Raw genomic sequence first — 17,708 nt, 5'->3', positions numbered from 1 at the left:
AACAAAACAGGAAAGAAAAGACTGAATATGAAACTCTTATATCCCACTTGTGGCGATTCTCCAACAGATCACTTTAAGCCAGATATTACAGCAAGAAAGGGTTTAGTCTCTGCTCACAAGACGGAAATATCACAGGAAAAAACTGTCCAGGACAGTTTGGGTAAGAAAACCTGTGATATGGAAAGGCAGTGTCCTATTCACAAAAAGCCACATCCCCTCAACCACTGCGGGGCGTCACAATAAATCTATTAAGGAGTGTTCCTTAAGCACAGTAGTATTTGTTTTTAAGTTCTGTGTGAGCGGCCATTGTGTTTCCACCTCCTCCTGTGTTTTCCCATGCAGTTCCACCCCTGGGCAGGACCTTGGACACTCTTACTGACCTATTTCTCATTAAGTGACAATCAGCATGGCTGCATTTAAGACCGGCGCGGTCATCTCTTCTTCACTGGTCCAACAGCTATCCGTGCTGGATCTCATCTCAGGTTGGAAAAAACTCTGAACCCATCCACAGCGCCACCATCTTCACAAAACTGGACCTGTGTAACCCCCACCATTCCACATCAGAGGGGGGCGGTGAATGGAAAACAGGCTTTAATATACCATTGGGTCATCCCATTCATAAATGCACCAGCAGTTTTTCAGGCACTAGTGAATGACATTCTCAGAGACTTCCTAAACCTTTTCGTGTTTGTCCAAGGATCTCCAAGAGCCTCAAGTCCATGTTCACACTGTGCTTGAGTGGCTACTGGAAAATCATCTGTATGTAAAAACAGAGAAGTGCGGGTTCCATTCACCATCCGTCACTTTTCTATATTCTGGCAGGGGGACAGGTGAAGACAGACCCTGCCAAAATCCGAGCAGTCGCTGAACGTCCCACTCCTTTCACGCGCAGCCACCTTCAACATTGAATTCTGACTTGTAAATAATGGAATTTGAAATAAAGAGGTAGGAACAGAAAAAGTGTAAACTTCATCCTACTCAGAATCAGAATTGAATCAGTTGTAAAAGTCAGTGACGATATCCATCCCTAGTTTACAGATCCACTGGTACGTATCCATATATAACAGCAGGGCTGCTGAACATCAAATGACCAGCAGGTGTCAGCACTTGAGCTGTTAAACGGCGCTTCGTGTGCGCTGCCTTTGGTGAAGCAAAGCTCCCGGGGCCTTATCACACCATCACTACCTGGTTGTATACTCATTCTACTCTTTTCTCTCATTCTTCTTTTGCACACCACTTAATTTTAAATGCGGCTGCACTGACAAACTACTCTATAAGACACTCTTAAAAACAAATTGTTATTGCTATACAAATCATCACAAATTATCCACAAACGACATAGAGCAAGATCAGGAAGCACAAGTAAATATTTCCCTCCATACCACAAACATGAACTATGAAAAATGTCTGAATATAAGAACCCTTTCTGTTGACTTTCAAGTGTCTTTTATTTATGTAAAACGGAAATCGACCTTAAGTGCTTTAAAGACAGACACATTTACGTTCCAGATTCCAAAAAACTTGGTTTTGGTGTTTTATTGTGTTGACTAATTATTTTGGGAAGTAATAAACACATCTATTTAGTTGGTATTAAAATATATTCAGAATTTGCTAATTAATGTTTTTTTTAATCTTAAATGATGACACACTGCTCTGCCCTGTATAAGCTCCCTTTATAAGTTTAAGGTATCGGCAATACTGGTCCTCCATCACGATTTAAAAAAAAAATCTCACACGCTGCTTTTTAGTGCTTTTTGTTTGTTTGCGTTTTTTTTTCAAGGAAGAACGTCGTCTTGACGTCACGGCGTACCGTGCCCTGACCTGGCTCGGTTGTGGCGAAGAGGCGGCGCGCCGGAAAGCTACAGGATAGCACGAAGGAAACACAACTTTGGGGTTTGTGTTCAAGAAAAACATTTATAGGCGTCTGCGAAGCGATTTCCGAGTAACGAAGACCCGCTGCAAACATCTTTTTATGCAAGCGAAGTAAGCGTTTTGGCCTTGGTTAACTTAGCAAACATTGGGCCCAGCTAGCGCTAGCCGTGGAACTGACTTTTCATCAGCAAAAGCAAAACAAGGTAAGGACAGAAAACTCGAGGCATTAACATGTCAACAGATTCTGCTACCGACCAGTGTACACTGCACATGTCATATTTGTTATAGAATTTACCTAGCGCGGGTATAAAATGTATAATAAAAACGATGTTCATGTTGGCTAGCTATCTGCTAAATGGACTGGTTCTTATATAGCGCTAACTGCTCAACAACTCCCCTTAATGCTAGCTTCTGCTAAACAGTCGTGATAACGCAATAAGAAAACGTTTTTACACACAAATAATGCCGCGTGGACAAAGTTACGAGCAACATTAAGTAAGATGGATGAGTCTTTATTGGAAACAGCAGAAGCATTAGCTAACAGGTTAGCTGTAGAGGTTGAAGCTTTAAGACTCGGTGACAAATAGCGGCGCCAACCTACTCAGGAAGTAAACATCAGCCTGCGTGCTGTGAACGGTCATTGTCTGATCTCCTCACACCAGCCGGTCGTGTCAGACCTGACGGACACAGCTACTACTCTGGACTGCTACTGTTGTGAAGTGCTCATATTGGAAGTTAGCCCACAGCACCGACTCGTTTATCCTGTCCTCGGAGCTGTGTGTGTTCTGGATCTTGGCTGTGTAAACAGTGCACAGGCAGAAAAAAACTCCAAATGTTAAAAGTTGCGTTTAAAAGTAAAATAAAGTTGAAACTCGAATTTCTGCTAAACATTTAAGCTTCTCATACAAACTGAGCAACTTGAAGGTTTTGACTTTATAGAGCTGTAGTGCTCAGGCTAAGTTAGGTTGCTACTGTCTGCTGCTCACAACCATAAACATTACTAATTTATCAGTTTGAATGGTAAATAAATATCAGGCAGATGAATCCATCCACAATTAATAAGTCAGTTATAAGCTGTATAATTCAAGCACGGTCTGAGACTAAGTCAGCAGCTCATCTGCATATGTTATTACAGCTCTTACTTCTGGAGCCTTACTGCAGATTTCTCGCTGTGTAAAACAAACCGCGGTGGCTGGAACAGCTGCAAAGTTCGCTTTTCTTTTCTTCATGTCGGAGTTTGTTGAGCGGAAGCTTTGATGAAGGACTCCCGCTCGCTTTTCCCAGTAAAAGTTTTAATGGTGATCACAGGAACAGCGCTGCTGTTTTCTGTCACTCTACCCGAGCTCAGCGTGTCGGTAACGGCTCCGCCTCTTTGCTCTCCGCGGCGTGTAAACAGACTCCACGTTAAACTATGCCAGCGTCATCATCACTGTTATCAGTGTTTCTGTTGTGAAACGTTTTATTCACACGCTGCTCATGAATGCTTTTGTACTGCAGGTCTGCTTTTAGTCGCAGATGTGGGTGAAACGCTGGCGTTCATGTTGACATTGAAGCGCTACAGAGCTGTGCCTTAAACGAAGCATCGAAGCAAAGAATTTGTCCAGAAATCATTTTTATGATCGAATAATCCCAGATACTCTGAACTGTTGCAGCCCTGAAAATCACCAAAATTCAGTTTAATGAAAGAGATTTCATCCTTTATAACCACAATGTTAAAAGGAGAGCTGTGGTCAGCGTGGGCTTCTTATGATCCCAACCCTGTACAGATGCAAACACTTAGGATGGGGGAAAAACATCAGTACAGTATCTTATCGTGATATCTTGTATGCTGATATTGTATTGACACCAAATATGATATATTATTAAGTGAACTCTGGGAATACTCTGAACGAGAGGGCTCATCTCATCTGATAGGAGGCAACCTTTTTTTAAACAGTCACAGCTTGACTTGGACTGACTGCAGTCACTCAGAGAGATTGTTGAAAGCTTGCAAATAACGTCTGTGTGAGTTATAAATACAGACAGATTGCCAACATGTTGTCATCAGTCTCAATGAGTCTTTAATAATAAGGACAAGTCGTGGGGACACGGCTCATCTGGCTGCCAGCTGTTAGTATTCTGGGTATAATCCTATAAAACAAGAAGGTTGCCAACAACAAATGTAATAGTTAAATGTGAGTTTCTGTGTATGTGGGCACCAACCCATGATTTTCACTGATTCCCCCTGTTATTGCTGTACTACCAGGAAAAGATTGTGTGTAGTGGCCAAACTAAAATCCTATAATTGCAGAAGAACTCCATCCTTTATGGCAGGTTTCAGTGACAGTGGTCATTATGCTTAACAATGTCATTTTGCAGCAAAAAAACAAATAGCCTTATCTTATTCAGTAAAATAGATATTGATAAAGTTTAACTTTGCATTTCAAAAAGTTGATAAGTCGCAATATGTAATTGCAATGTTACAAATTAAAAAAAATCTCAATTGTATCATAAAGTATTGCAATAATTTGTTTTTGTTTTTGCAGGAATGAGTGATGACCTCTGTGGTGGTGTCAGATGGTGGTGGGAACATAGTGGAGTATGTGACTGTGGTGGAGGACCCCCAACAGGTAAATGCTTGTATCAACATTGTGGCCATATTTGTTATTTTTGAATGTGTGTTTTATAATGTAATTATGTTTGTGTTTGACCTCCACACTCTGCTGACAGTCGACGAGTTAGAGCACTGTGATTTGATGCAGTAGGAGTGTTCAGGCCATTATCTCCTTTGTTATGAGCTTTATCAGTCAGTGTGTTTTAGCCGGCAAATTCAAAGTATGAAGTTGGCCTCTACAACTGTATTTCGACTTACCTCCGGCGATTTCTGGTCCTCCTGTGTCAGATGGCTCAGATGGGGTGCCACGCTATCAGAACAGCCAACCTTGCTCCGGCGCTGTACATCCTTCTGGCCAGATGATCTGATTGGCTGCTGGCTTGGCTTTGCATTGTGATTCTGTTTGCCAAACCTCTGACTTCCTTATTTAGTTTTCCCTTTGTGGATTAATTCGGAAAACCCAAAGTGGAGTATTTTACATTCAATTAACTAAACTAGGATGGATTACCAAAACAGAGTGACTAAACTGAGTTAACTGGAATGGGACTGAGCTGGCCAGAACTTTTGTTCCTATTTGGGGTTGTTAATATATTGTTTCCCTTATGAACCGGTTTTTGTTTTTCTATCCCACGGTCTGTTAGAAAAACTCAGATCATGTGACTCAGCAACACATGACACCTTTTTCGTTTCATGCATAATTTGTTTGAGCTTAGTGATTAACTTGATTTCCAGAAATGGTTCAAATCACTACAACAGTGCAGTGAATTCAGCACTGATCTGCAAGTAAAATAGAACCTCAGCTGTGTTTGAGCGTCTTCAGCTAATAACTACACATTTCCAAAATGACACCACTTAACAGCATGGTTGGTAATGCTAACAGCCAAGTAGCATAACATTGTGTTAACAGCTGGGAGGGAACTATGCTGCATTCAAGAAGAGTAAAGAAATATCGAGGAGAAAAAAGCGAGACTGGATATGCATCAGAAGTAACATTTAGCCAAAAGGAGAGCTCAGTCTGCTGTTCGAAAGGTTCAGGTTTCGTGTCTCTTGAGGCTGTTATGTCCTTCATGAAATCCAAATAAAGCTTGTTTGAAAGCTGTAGAAACATTAACACACTCCATGAAATGGAAATTACATAAAACTGAAAATCAGAACAGCCAGCCTGCTAAAGATGGACTCCAAACACTGTTTGAAAAATATGCTTTGCTAACAGGAGACGATTTATTGTTTTGGTTATGTGGATTTATTCTGTTTATGTTCTCTTCATTTTTATGGTGCTAAGAAAATCTATTCTATATTATGGCTGCAACGATTCATCGAGTATTTTGAATATTAAAAAAACCTCAAATTCTTCGCTTCGATGCTTCTTTAACGCACAGCTCTGTAGCGCGCCGCTGTCTCCATGGAAACGTGAGCCACATTTGCAACTAAAACAGACGTGCAATGCAAACGTATTTAGGAGCAGCGTATGAATCAAAACCCTCCAGGTTTAAACAAAAACAGCAGTGATGATGAGGTTGGTACAGTTTAATGTGGAGCCAGAGTCTGTGCACATGTCACGAAGAGAGAAGTGAACTGATACAGTCTGTGTCTCAGGCGTCATGCATTCAGTCTTCAGTTGCAATAAAGTCTCTAAAAGCAGTAAAAACAGTCTTTTTTCATCTGTCAAACTGTGTCTACTGTGAGCAGCAGCCTGCTGAGGAGGAGGAGGAGGAAGAAGTGGTTCAGCAGGAAGTGGATGCAGTGATCATGGAGGAAGAGGTGGAAGAGGAGGAGGGGGTGGTGCTGCAGGAGGAAGGCTGTCCTGCAGTAATTGTAGAGGAGGTGCCCAGCGCTCAGGTGGAGGAGTGCTACTCTGCTCAGGTGTTGGTCTACGATGATGAGACGTACCTGATGCAGGATGTGGCTGAGGAGCAGGAGGTGGTCACAGAGGTGACGGAGACTGGTGAGTCCTCTGAGTGATGGCTTCTCTAGAAAAATGTCGTGTTTTTCTGTGTGTGAAATCTGTACATGATTGAAGTAGGAGGTTAAAAGAAGCTTAATCCATTATTTCTAAATTCTTTTTAGACTTCATTTATTTACTTATGTATTTATTATTTATTTGATATTAAATAGAACTGAAGCTCAGCTAACTGAAACCTGCACGTTTTCTGGCCTTGGTAAGAGATCAGAGGCCTGTACTGTGAAGCAGGATTTAGTCTTATCCAGGTGGCAAACTGGGTTTTCTGTACCACGGAAGTGGTTCACTTCTTCCAAAAGTAAATCACTATCTTGCTCTGGAGGAAATCAGGTTTGTTTGTGTTTTACTTTTCGTCTTTTTGTTGGCTGCAAAAAAACAAATCTATGAGCTTTAACGTGGTTCAGGTAACCCTGAATTCCCCTCAGTTATCCTTCCTTTGATACACTGTGATGCACTGAGTGTTTCTCTACTCAGTACATCTGTCTTCCTCCCCGTCCAGTCATGGCAGGTGGTTGCCCCACAGTGAATCTGGCTCTGCTGGAGCTTTCTTCCTGTTTAATGGGACATTTTCCCTCCCACCATCACAAAGTGCTTGTTTTATTTGTTTTATTTTTGAAATGTTTTCCCCCAAATACTTTAGATTATCTGGTTACTTTATACCTTTCAGTATAAAGTGCCATGATTTATGTTGTAATTTGATCCTGTATAAACAAACCTGGTAGTACAAACCCATTTGCTTACCAGAAAGTTGAGCTTGTGTTGTTGTAGACTGCCCTCTGCTGGCAGGAATGATGCCCAAGTCTTTTAGTCAGATTGCAGGAAATGGGAAAGAAGGAACAGACAGCTTGCACAGCCCCAAAGCAAGGAAGTAACACTTCATATTAGTTGAGGTTATGTTGTTTGTTTGGGTTTTATTTCCCCTTTTGTGGTTTTTTTCTTGTCCAAGATGAAATTTCTGTAGTTATTTAAAATGATAGGGCTGCTCCCAGCCTGTTTCTAGCAGAGGTGTATGTACTGACAGTCGGTTTCTCTCTGCAGTGGAGATGTCAGGTCACGACATGGTGTGTTTTGACAAAACGTTTGAAGCCGCTGAAGCGCTTCTGCACATGGAGTCTCCCGGAGGAATGCACAGTGAACGCAGCACAGGTAAACAGGCTGATGAATGACAGAATCTGTGTCACACAAAGCACTACATGTGTGACTTATGCAACTTACCTGCAGTGTCCATGAGGGTGGTGCCATATCGGATTGTGTGCAACAATACAGGGATAAATGTTTAATCAACATAAAAGTTTCATATCATGATATCAGTGATATAGCGATGCTTTGGTAAATGGACTGGTTGTTATATAGCGTTTTTCTACTCAAAGAGCTTTACACAACTTCCCATACAAGCACTTGTTCTAAGTACTTTCTGTTTAACTTTTCCACACACACATTCATAGTACGATGGATGCATCGAAGAGCAACTTGGGGTTAGCATCTTGCCCAAGGATATTTGGCATGCAGAGGGGGGGATCAAACCAATAACCTTCTGATGAGCATATATAAAAACACCCAGCACGCCCCTGCGGGCGGTTTATCCTTCAAGCTCGGGTCCTCTACCAGAGGCCTGGGAGCTTGAGGGTCCTGCGCAGTATCTTAGCTGTTCCCAGGACTGCGCTCTTCTGGACAGAGATCTCCGATGTTATTCCCGGGATCTGCTGGAGCCACTCGCCTAGCTTGGGAGTCACCGCACCTAGTGCTCCGATTACCACGGGGACCACCGTTACCTTCACCCTCCACATCCTCTCGAGCTCTTCTCTGAGCCCTTGGTATTTCTCCAGCTTCTCGTGTTCCTTCTTCCTGATATTGCTGTCATTTGAACCGCTACATCGATCACTACGGCCGTCTGCTTCTGTTTGTCTACCACCACTATGTCCGGTTGGTTAGCCACCACCATTTTGTCCGTCTGTATCTGGAAGTCCCACAGGATCTTAGCTCGGTCATTCTCCACCACCCTTGGGGGCATCTCCCATTTTGACCTCGGGACTTCCAGGTTATACTCGGCACAGATGTTCCTGTACACTATGCCGGCCACTTGGTTATGGCGTTCCATGTATGCCTTGCCTGCTAGCATCTTGCACCCTGCTGTTATGTGCTGGATTGTCTATGGGGCATCTTTACACAGCCTGCACCTGGGGTCTTGCCTGGTGTGATAGACCCCAGCCTCTATGGATCTTGTACTCAGAGCTTGTTCTTGTGCTGCCATGATTAGTGCCTCTGTGCTGTCTTTCAGTCCAGCTTTGTCCAGCCACTGGTAGGATTTCTGGATATCAGCCACCTCCTCTATCTGCCCGTGGTACATACCGTGCAGGGGCCTGTCCTTCCATGATGGTTCCTCGTCTCCCTCCTCTTTCTTGGGTTTCTGCTGCCTGAGGTATTCACTGAGCACTCGGTCAGTTGGGGCCATCTTCCCAATGTATTCTTGGATGTTCGTTGTCTCATCCTGGACTGTGGTGCTGACACTCACCAGTCCCCGGCCCCCTTCCTTCCGCTTAGCGTACAGCCTCAGGGTGCTGGACTTGGGGTGAAACCCTCCATGCATGGTAAGGAGCTTTCTTGTCTTTATGTCAGTGGCTTCTATCTCCTCCTTTGGCCAGCCTATTACCCCAGCAGGGTACCTGATCACGGGCAGGGCGTATGTGTTGATGGCCCGGATCTTGTTCTTACCATTCAGCTGACTCCTCAGGACTTGCCTGACCCTCTGCAGGTACTTGGTGGTTGCAGCTTTTCTAGCGGCCTCTTCATGGTTCCCATTTGCCTGCGGTATCCCCAGGTACTTGTAACTGTCCTCTATGTCTGCAATGTTGCCTTCTGGTAGTTCAATCCCCTCAGTTCTGACTACCTTCCCTCTCTTTGTTACCATCCGACTACACTTCTCCAGTCCGAACGACATTCCAATGTCATTGCTGTATAGCCTGGTAGTGTGGATCAGTGAATCGATGTCTCGTTCACTCTTGGCATACAGCTTGATGTCATCCATGTACAGGAGGTGGCTGACAACTGCTCCGTTCCGTAGTCGGTATCCGTAGCCAGTCTTGTTAATGATCTCACTGAGGGGTTCAGGCCTATGCAGAACAGCAGTGGGGACAGAGCATCTGCTTGGTAGATCCCGCACTTGATGCTGACTTGTGCTATGGGCTTGGAGTTGGCCTCTAGTGTTGTACGCCACATCCCCATTGAGTTCCTGATGAAGGCTCTTAGGGTCCCATTGATCTTGTACAATTCTAGGCATTCCAGTATCCAGCTGTGGGGCATTATTATAATAATAATAATAATAATAATAATAATAATAATAATAATAATAATGGATTGGATTTATATAGCGCTTTTCAAGGCACCCAAAGCGCTTTACAATACCACTATTCATTCACTCTCACATTCATACACTGGTGGAGGCAGCTACAGTTGTAGCCACAGCTGCCCTGGGGCAGTCTGACAGAAGCGAGGCTGCCATATCGCGCCATCGGCCCCTCTGGCCAACACCAGTAGGCAAGTAGGGTAAAGTGTCTTGCCCAAGGACACAACGACCAGGACAGAGAGCCCAGGGATCGAACCGGCGACCTTCCGGTTACAGATGCGATTCCCAACCCCCTGAGCCACGGTCGCCCCATTGAGTCATAGGCCTTTTTGTAATCAATCCAGGCAGTGCACAGGTTGGTCAGTCTGGTCTTGCAGTCTCGGCTGATTGTTCTGTCTACCAGTAGCTGGTGTTTTGCGCCTCTGGTATTCTTGCCAATTCCTTTCTGTGTCCCGCTCATGTATTGACCCATGTGCCTGTTCATCTTAGCCGATATGATGCCTGACAGGAGCTTCCATGTAGTACTGAGGCAGGTTATTGGTCGGTAGTTGGAGGGGACCGGTCCCTTCTTGGGGTCCTTGGGGATCAGGACCGTCCGGCCTTCAGTTAGCCATTCCGGGTGTCTCTCGTTAACTAGCAGCTGGTTCATTTGTGCTGCCAGACGCTCGTGGAGTGCAGTCAGCTTCTTCAGCCAGTAGGCGTGAACCATGTCGGGCCCTGGTGCTGTCCAACTCTTCATACTGGAGACCCTTTCTTGGATATCTGCCACCGTGATGGTTACTGGACCCTGTTCAGGGAGGTCGCTGTGGTCTGCCCTCAGATCCACTAGCCACTGAGCATTGCTGTTATGGGTTGCGTCCTTCTCCCATATGCTCTTCCAGTATTGCTCCGTCTCCAGCCTTGGTGGTGCTGTTCTCTTATTGTTCCCTTGCCACTGAGAGTACACCTTTGCTGGTTCTGTGGAGAACAGCTGGTTTATTCTCCTGCCTTCTATCTCTCTGGTGTACCTCCTCAAGTTTCCAAGGCCTCAGGTATGGACAGCTTGCTGTATTTCTTATGCACCTTCTTTGCCGCACCTTTCTGCAACTCCGTTAGTTGGCTAACCTCCCTCCGTGCTACTTTGATCTTGCCCTCTAGCCTCCTTCTCCATGGAGGGTACTGCCCCTTGTGGCTGTTCAACTTGTAGCCAAGCATCTCACTGATCACTGTTGCCGTATTGTAGATCAGCTTGTTAGTGTCGGTAATCGTGGTTGTAGGTATCGTCCGTAGTGCTGCATTAACATCATCTAGCAGACCTTCTGAGGGTACTTCACGTAATCTTGGTAACCGGCTACGGGGGATCCAGGTTTCAAGCTTGGCCATGATCCTATTTTTCAGGTCAGTTCCTCTCGCACTGAACGATCCTTCTCCTATCGCACTTGGGGCTATGTACCCAATCTCGGGTGGGGGTGATGATATCTCCCCCCTGACCTGGCGTCCTGACTCCTCCTTGCCATAGCATTTGTGTTGTACCTCGTCAATCTCTAGCTGTGAGAGCAGTCCCTTCTTTCGAATGTTGGAACACTGAGGTACTAGTTGTTTCGCCGTCATTGTGGATGTTGGATATCGAAGATATTGAAGAATCTTATGAGAATGTGAGGCCAGATTTATTGTTGTACACAGTCTGAAAGTCTTCATGTCTGTCTCACTTCATGATGCAGCAGAAGGAGAATAGTGTTGTTTTGTGTTCCCTCAGCAGATGATGTGATGATGGAAACGGTGGTGGAGGTGTCTACAGAGTGTGGACCCATGGAGGAAGAGAGCTTCCCCATCCCTCCTGGCTGTGAACCTGTAGCCAAGAAGAAGAGAGGAGGTCAGTGTCAGCACAGCTCACCTGTTGTCACCTTTTATTTTGTTTGCTGATGTTCAGTTTTTCATTCTAAAGCTGTACAACTGTAAAGCAACAGTAGGCAGCTCTCTAGTTAAAACATGAAGCTGTGTTAGTACAAACGAGGTAGTTCAGTAAAGACAACTTCCTCTGAAAGCTGCCGTATGCCAAGATTTGTTCCAACTTATGAGTGGAGTAAGGTAACATAAAGTATGAAAAGTCAATCAGCTCAACAGACAATGTGGCAGAAGAATAAGCTCGATCTATGTGTGGGTTTGTACAGGTGGACGTAAGGCTAAGACACACCAGCCTTCTTCCAACGGCTCCTTCGATCTGGGCATCAAGAAGAGGCCAAGAGAGGGAAAAGGTCTGTAGCTGCTCTCTGCCTGTAGACAGCTCCTGTCTCTGTTAGCTGCTAGCCTAGAATGACTGGATATAACCCAGATACAGTATTTTCCCACTTTATGATTTTTGCATATTTGTCTTACTTAAAGGGAGCTGCAGCTACCGATTAAATGTTAGTGGAAGGCAAAAGAAAAAATAGTTGTGACAGTATTTTATCTCCTGGGTAAGCTGTCTGTGTTTATTTGTGCTAGTGAACGAGTATGTGTTGTTGTAACCTTATACATGCACATTTAATAACATTCTGATGGTGTAAATGTTCATCAAGGTAGTAATAGCTAATGGGTTAGCTGCCAACTTCAGCACGCTGCCAAATGTAACCGGCTAAAGCCTAACCTGTTACCAGACAGGCACTTTGCACTTTTGAACATCTGTAAAACCTGTAACTCTGGTACCATTTGCTCAATTGACAGAATTTCAGGGCTTCCTAAAAGCAGCGACTCTGGTCTTTTTAGTGATATTAGGATAATTACGGTATTCCCAGGCACATCACAGCAGACAAAGGTTGATTGAGTGGAGACAGTGAGTGTAATAGGGCTCTGCAGAAAACAGATATTTCTCTCACCCCAACCAATCACAGCAGATGGCCCCGCCCCTCCCTGAGCCTGGTTCTGTCGGAGGTTTCTTCCTGTTAAAAGGGAGTTTTTCCTTCCTACTGTCGCCAAAGTGCTGCTCATAGGGGGTCATATGATTGTTGGTTTTTCTCTGTATGTATTATTGTAGGGTCGACCGTACAATACAAAGCGCCTTGAGGCGACTGTTGTTGTGATTTGGCGCTGTGTAAATATAATTGAATTGAAAAAAATGTAATATTCTAGAAGAGGTTGGAGTTCCCTTTGTTTGTTTGTTTTTTGTTTTTTGTTTTTGGGGGGGGGGGTTCTGTTGCTGACCTAAACCCAACAGGAGCTCTCACCAGTTAAACATGGTATAAAGCTATGCTAACAGTCCATCTGCATATTTTAACTCCTTTAGCTTTACTGTAGATTTTTGCTGTGTAAAGCCAAGGTGTATGCAAGCACCTACATGCTTCACTTTTCTTCATGTCAGAGTTTGTTGATCGGGTGTTTTGATGAAGGACCATCTTTTTCCAGTAAAGTGCTCTGGTCCAAACCAGTTGATGAGTGTGTAAGTTTTTCCCTGTGGTTTGGAGAAAAATGTGACTCCAAGCAAATCAAAATGTGACTAAAAACCATGTGACAATGTTCAGTCTGCTCATTGGCCGGATGTGCAAGAGCAAAAAGTAAATATAGGAAAAAATACGTTATGTGACACATCTGTAGTACAGATACAACCACTGAAAACTGCCACTTCAGCCATCAGCTGACATCAGCCGATTAGAGCCCCCCCACTTAACCTTTGGTAGTTTCCACTATAAACACGCCCCTTTCACTCAGTTGCAGAGTGTGACCAAGAGATGGTGCTTTAAAAAAAACAACAACCTTGGATTATTTTCACAGCCCACTGTGTTGATTTGAGGCTATATAAATCAAACTGAATTATATTACACATTATTTTGATAACTTTCATGAAAACCTCTTCACCCATTAAAGGATAACAACTTAAGTTTTGAAAATATAAAATAAATAAAACTTTACACTCAGTTTGACCATTCAGACATTTACACTGACCAGCGTTCGACCAGTGTTCGACCAGTGTTAACGTGATAGATGTCCGTGGGTGTGTAGCTGTTATCAGCTGGTTGGCCTGGGTCTTTGGAAATGTGAGAAAACTACTGAAGCATCCTCATGGTGTCTTCACAAAAATGGGACATTAGAAGACTACCAAAAACAGCAGTCTACACTATGCGAAGACCATAAATTTAAGGTTACATATTTGATATTCAGTTATTTTTGTTTCTGTTGAAACATTCAGTTTGTTTCAAGGAGGCGAGCACATGCTCTCACAGTTACCTCAGATGTCTGAGTTTTCATGAACGCAGCGCTGCCTGGAAACTGTTTCTCTTACTGAGCTGACATAAATTAATGTTCTGGCTTATCAGATCATTCGTCAAGTAGAAATTACTTCTATATTGTTAAGTTACACTCTGTTATCAATTCAACGTGATGTCACAAAGTCTGCAGATGTAGTAACAACAGTTTTAGTAACTCTGGGCCGGATTTTAACAGTAATGCGAAACTTTTTGTGAAACAATTTTGTGATAAATTTTTCTTAAAGGACAAAACGCATCAACGGCATTCGGTAAGCTGAGGCAGTCATTGCAGCAGGGTGCAAGATGCTAGCAGGGAACGCATACATGGACCGGCGTTCTGTAGTCCGTACTTCACATCCAACACTTCATTGTTCTTGGTGATGTAAGCTTGGATGCAGCTGTTTGGCCATAGTAACCCATTCCATGAAGCTCGCTATTCACTGTTCTCGAGCCAGTCTAAAGGTCATATGAAATTTGAGCTCTGTAGCGATCGACTATCCAGGAAGTTGGCACCTCAGCATCTGCTGACAGCACTTCTTTGATTTTACGTGGCCTGCCACTTTATGGCTGAGTTGGTGAAACACAGGCACTACGACTAAGCACACATATCCCATCCACTGTAGCAACTACAAACCCTTCACCAAGGCAGCTTGTTATTTTCATGTACATCACCAGGTTTGTAGTAAAAACAAAAATGCATTTTGGGTCAATTTGAAATGTAAAAGTAAGGTTGCAGGTCAGATGTGACGTTTGGGTGAAAAATTTAATTTCCCATGTACCAGGATCTTTCCCTAAGCGCTGCAAAGGAAGGAGAATTTTAAGACCTTTTCACCTTATTCTACCTTGAAGAGGTCAAAGGTGCATGCATGACCACACTCCACATTCCCTACACATTTCATCAGCATTCATTCAAAATCTTTAAGCTGTTGTATTTAAAGAAAGAATGAGAAACATACCAGCTTTACCCAAACCAGCCTGGGTGGCTCGAGCTAGCTCTACCAGCATAATAATGTGGTCAAATACCACAGAAGTACAAAATATATCACTTGTAGGGTAATGTGGATAGCAAAAAGGATATCAACACTTTACCGTACAAGTGTCTTTCTTATTGGTGAATATCAGAGGCAGATCTTTATGATGTTCTGTTTGGGCCTCCTAGACGAGTCGTTGATGTGCTCTTTGAGTAATTTCAGTCACTGCATCGATCTATCAGCCTGGTCTATCAGGTTGGAAAAGCTTACAGTCAGGTGCCGTAGTGCCATTTATCAAGGCGGGTAAATCGATTTTACACCGGGTCATGTTGGCTGTTTTTAACAAATGAAACAAAAAATGTTGAATGAGGTCGGCTGAATGAATTTCCTTTGGTTGCTTTTGAATAATATAAAAATAAAATAAAAACACGGGACTGAGACAGGCGTCACCAATAATAATAATAATAATAATCTGCACTAGTCTTTGAACTTGACTGAACTTTCAGGACCTCAGTGTTGAAAGTCCGTGTATCATGTGCTCCCCACAGGTAACACCACCTACCTCTGGGAGTTTCTGCTGGAGCTTCTGCAGGATAAGAACACGTGTCCCAGATACATCAAGTGGATGCACAGAGAGAAGGGCATCTTCAAACTTGTTGATTCAAAGGCTGTTTCTAAACTGTGGGGTAAACACAAGAACAAGCCTGACATGAACTACGAGACTATGGGCCGGGCCCTAAGGTGAGCTGTTTTGCTCCATGAGCACATCACAGTCTGCAATCGTGATTTACCAGGACACGATGATTAAAGACACATCAGACGCAAACAGACAGAAAGACCAAATAATGACTCACAATTATTTTATGAACTCAGAGGGAAAGTAGTTTATGTTTTTACTCTCTGACATGAGTTTTGACCGCCTATCCTGATGTTCTGGAGAGTTCATACTCCATGTGTTGTTTCTGTATAGGTATTACTACCAGCGTGGCATCCTTGCCAAAGTTGAGGGTCAGCGGCTGGCCTACCAATTTAAAGACATGCCCAAAAACATTCGAGTGATCGATGATCACGAGGAGGCAGAGGAAGTGGAGGACAGCGAGACCGTGGTGTCCAGTCAGAATCTGGCTCGCCAGCAGGGCCAGGCCACCCTGGGCGCTACGTCTCTCACCACCTCCCAGCCTCAGCAGACCTACGTCACTGTCATCCCCAGCAACACCACCACCAGGTCAGACAGACATGTGCTCATTTAGTCTTCCTGTGCCCTGTAGGATGTGATTGTCCGACTCTAAACAAATACATACATTAAGGCTAATTTTCACTACTGCTCTACAAAACTGTCAAAGACTGTTTTAGGGGAAACCTTGTGCTGTTTGATCAGATCATGAACCTCTGGTCTTATACAGGAGAAATGATCTGTTTGGATGTGGTGCACTGAGGATCACATGCTTCAAGTTTATATGATCAGCATTGAGCACATTTATTCAGTGTTTACTCTTTTGCTTGTCTATCCCTGCAGGCCCATCCGAGCTATGCCAGTGGTCATGACCAACTCGCTAGGTCAAATGGCGTTAAACTCTCCACCCATCCTCACAACTACCACAGGAGTCCCAGTGACTGTAGCGAGCACCTCTGCTAGCACTGCCCCTAAACTTGTGATCCAGGCACTGCCCACCATGCTTCCTGCTGGGACAAAAGCAGGAGAGAAGATCACCATCATCACAATCCCAGCCAACCAGCTGGCAACGCTCATGCAGGCCAACCCATCAGGCCAGGTCACGCAACTCATCCAGGCCAAACCTGTCACTGCACAGCTAGCGCAGGCCGCCATCAAACCGCAGCTCATCCTGGCCAAACCAGCCACAATGGCTCAGGCGCTGCCACAGATGTCTGTCCAGTCTCACTTAGCCCCCACCAAAAGCCCCATTCAGCCCCCAAAGCGTGACGCAGTACAATCAGACGTGGCAGCAGAGGCCCTGCCCACCTCCAGCTCGCCGGCAGTGTCAGTGGAAAAACTATCATCCTGAGAGCCAGGGTCCCCGAGGGGGTTTGGTGTGGAGAGGGATGTACAGAAAGTGACTGTGGACACTACTGAGGAAGTGCAGGGAACATCCCACACCACCTCCTCCTGACACATAACTGAGCTTCTCCCTTATTGGCTTAGACCGTCCGACCGACGCTGGTCTCTAAGGAGACACTTTGACTATCTGGCTGCTGAAGCCGCGCAGAGGACGAAAGGGACTGTTAGACATACACATCGATGGTTCGCAGCTCAGAAACGTGGGCGGCCTTAGATCGTAAATGACAAGTTGTTTTTGTAATCAAAGCTAACATAAGAGGCTAGCAGGACTTTATTGTAAACGGAAGCTTAAAAAGGATTTTTGATACTCGACGAGTATGTATCAGTACACATGTAGTTTGAATTCCTCTGTAGCCCCTTTCACATTTGGGTTACAGACTTTAAGACTGTAAAACTTAAATGGCAGAGTAAGTGGGGCATTGCTTTAGACACATTCACAATGACTGAAACTGGCGCTTGTTTCAGGCTTTCATGGGTCGTCTGCAGAGCTCTCCTGAACTCAACAGGACTGTCACTATTTCCCACTGTTATCCTCTTTTTTTTACTGTCCCTAGAGTGGGGGTCAAGGATATCTGCATCCAGAAAAAAGAACTGATTGTGTGCTCCGCAGAAGTATATTATGATTTTTTTCTTGTACTCTCAGTGTATTGAAGTAGATTTTACTGAAATATGTATAAAACAAATGTTAATTCA

At 44.2% G+C, this 17,708-nt stretch overlaps 1 protein-coding gene and 1 long non-coding RNA gene across 3 annotated transcripts; one reads left to right on the top strand and one right to left on the bottom strand.

The window, feature by feature from the left end:
• The first annotated feature begins 1,811 nt into the window (after positions 1 to 1,811).
• Positions 1,812 to 17,708, top strand: elf2a (E74-like factor 2a (ets domain transcription factor)). Of its 2 annotated transcripts, none has more exons than XM_026181468.2 (9): positions 1,812 to 2,075; positions 4,398 to 4,481; positions 6,155 to 6,410; positions 7,464 to 7,571; positions 11,507 to 11,620; positions 11,919 to 12,002; positions 15,487 to 15,679; positions 15,909 to 16,163; positions 16,455 to 17,708. In XM_026181468.2, the coding sequence occupies exons 2-9, from the start codon at positions 4,407 to 4,409 to the stop codon at positions 16,960 to 16,962; spliced, it is 1,593 nt and encodes a 530-aa protein (XP_026037253.2). In that variant the 5' UTR covers positions 1,812 to 2,075; positions 4,398 to 4,406; the 3' UTR covers positions 16,963 to 17,708. The 2 variants fall into 2 exon arrangements, with proteins under 2 accessions (XP_026037253.2, XP_026037244.2); XM_026181459.2 differs by having other exon boundaries at positions 11,504 to 11,620.
• On the bottom strand, positions 2,369 to 3,253 carry LOC145432273 (uncharacterized). Its single transcript, XR_013912556.1, has 2 exons — positions 3,015 to 3,253; positions 2,369 to 2,668 (listed from the first exon to the last, which is right to left on the bottom strand). It is a non-coding gene; the product is annotated as an uncharacterized LOC145432273 (long non-coding RNA).

Source organism: Astatotilapia calliptera, chromosome 2 (genome assembly GCF_964374335.1).
Source record: "Astatotilapia calliptera chromosome 2, fAstCal68.1, whole genome shotgun sequence".
Lineage (NCBI taxonomy): Eukaryota > Metazoa > Chordata > Actinopteri > Cichliformes > Cichlidae > Astatotilapia > Astatotilapia calliptera.
This window is presented reverse-complemented; position numbering and strand designations above follow the sequence as displayed.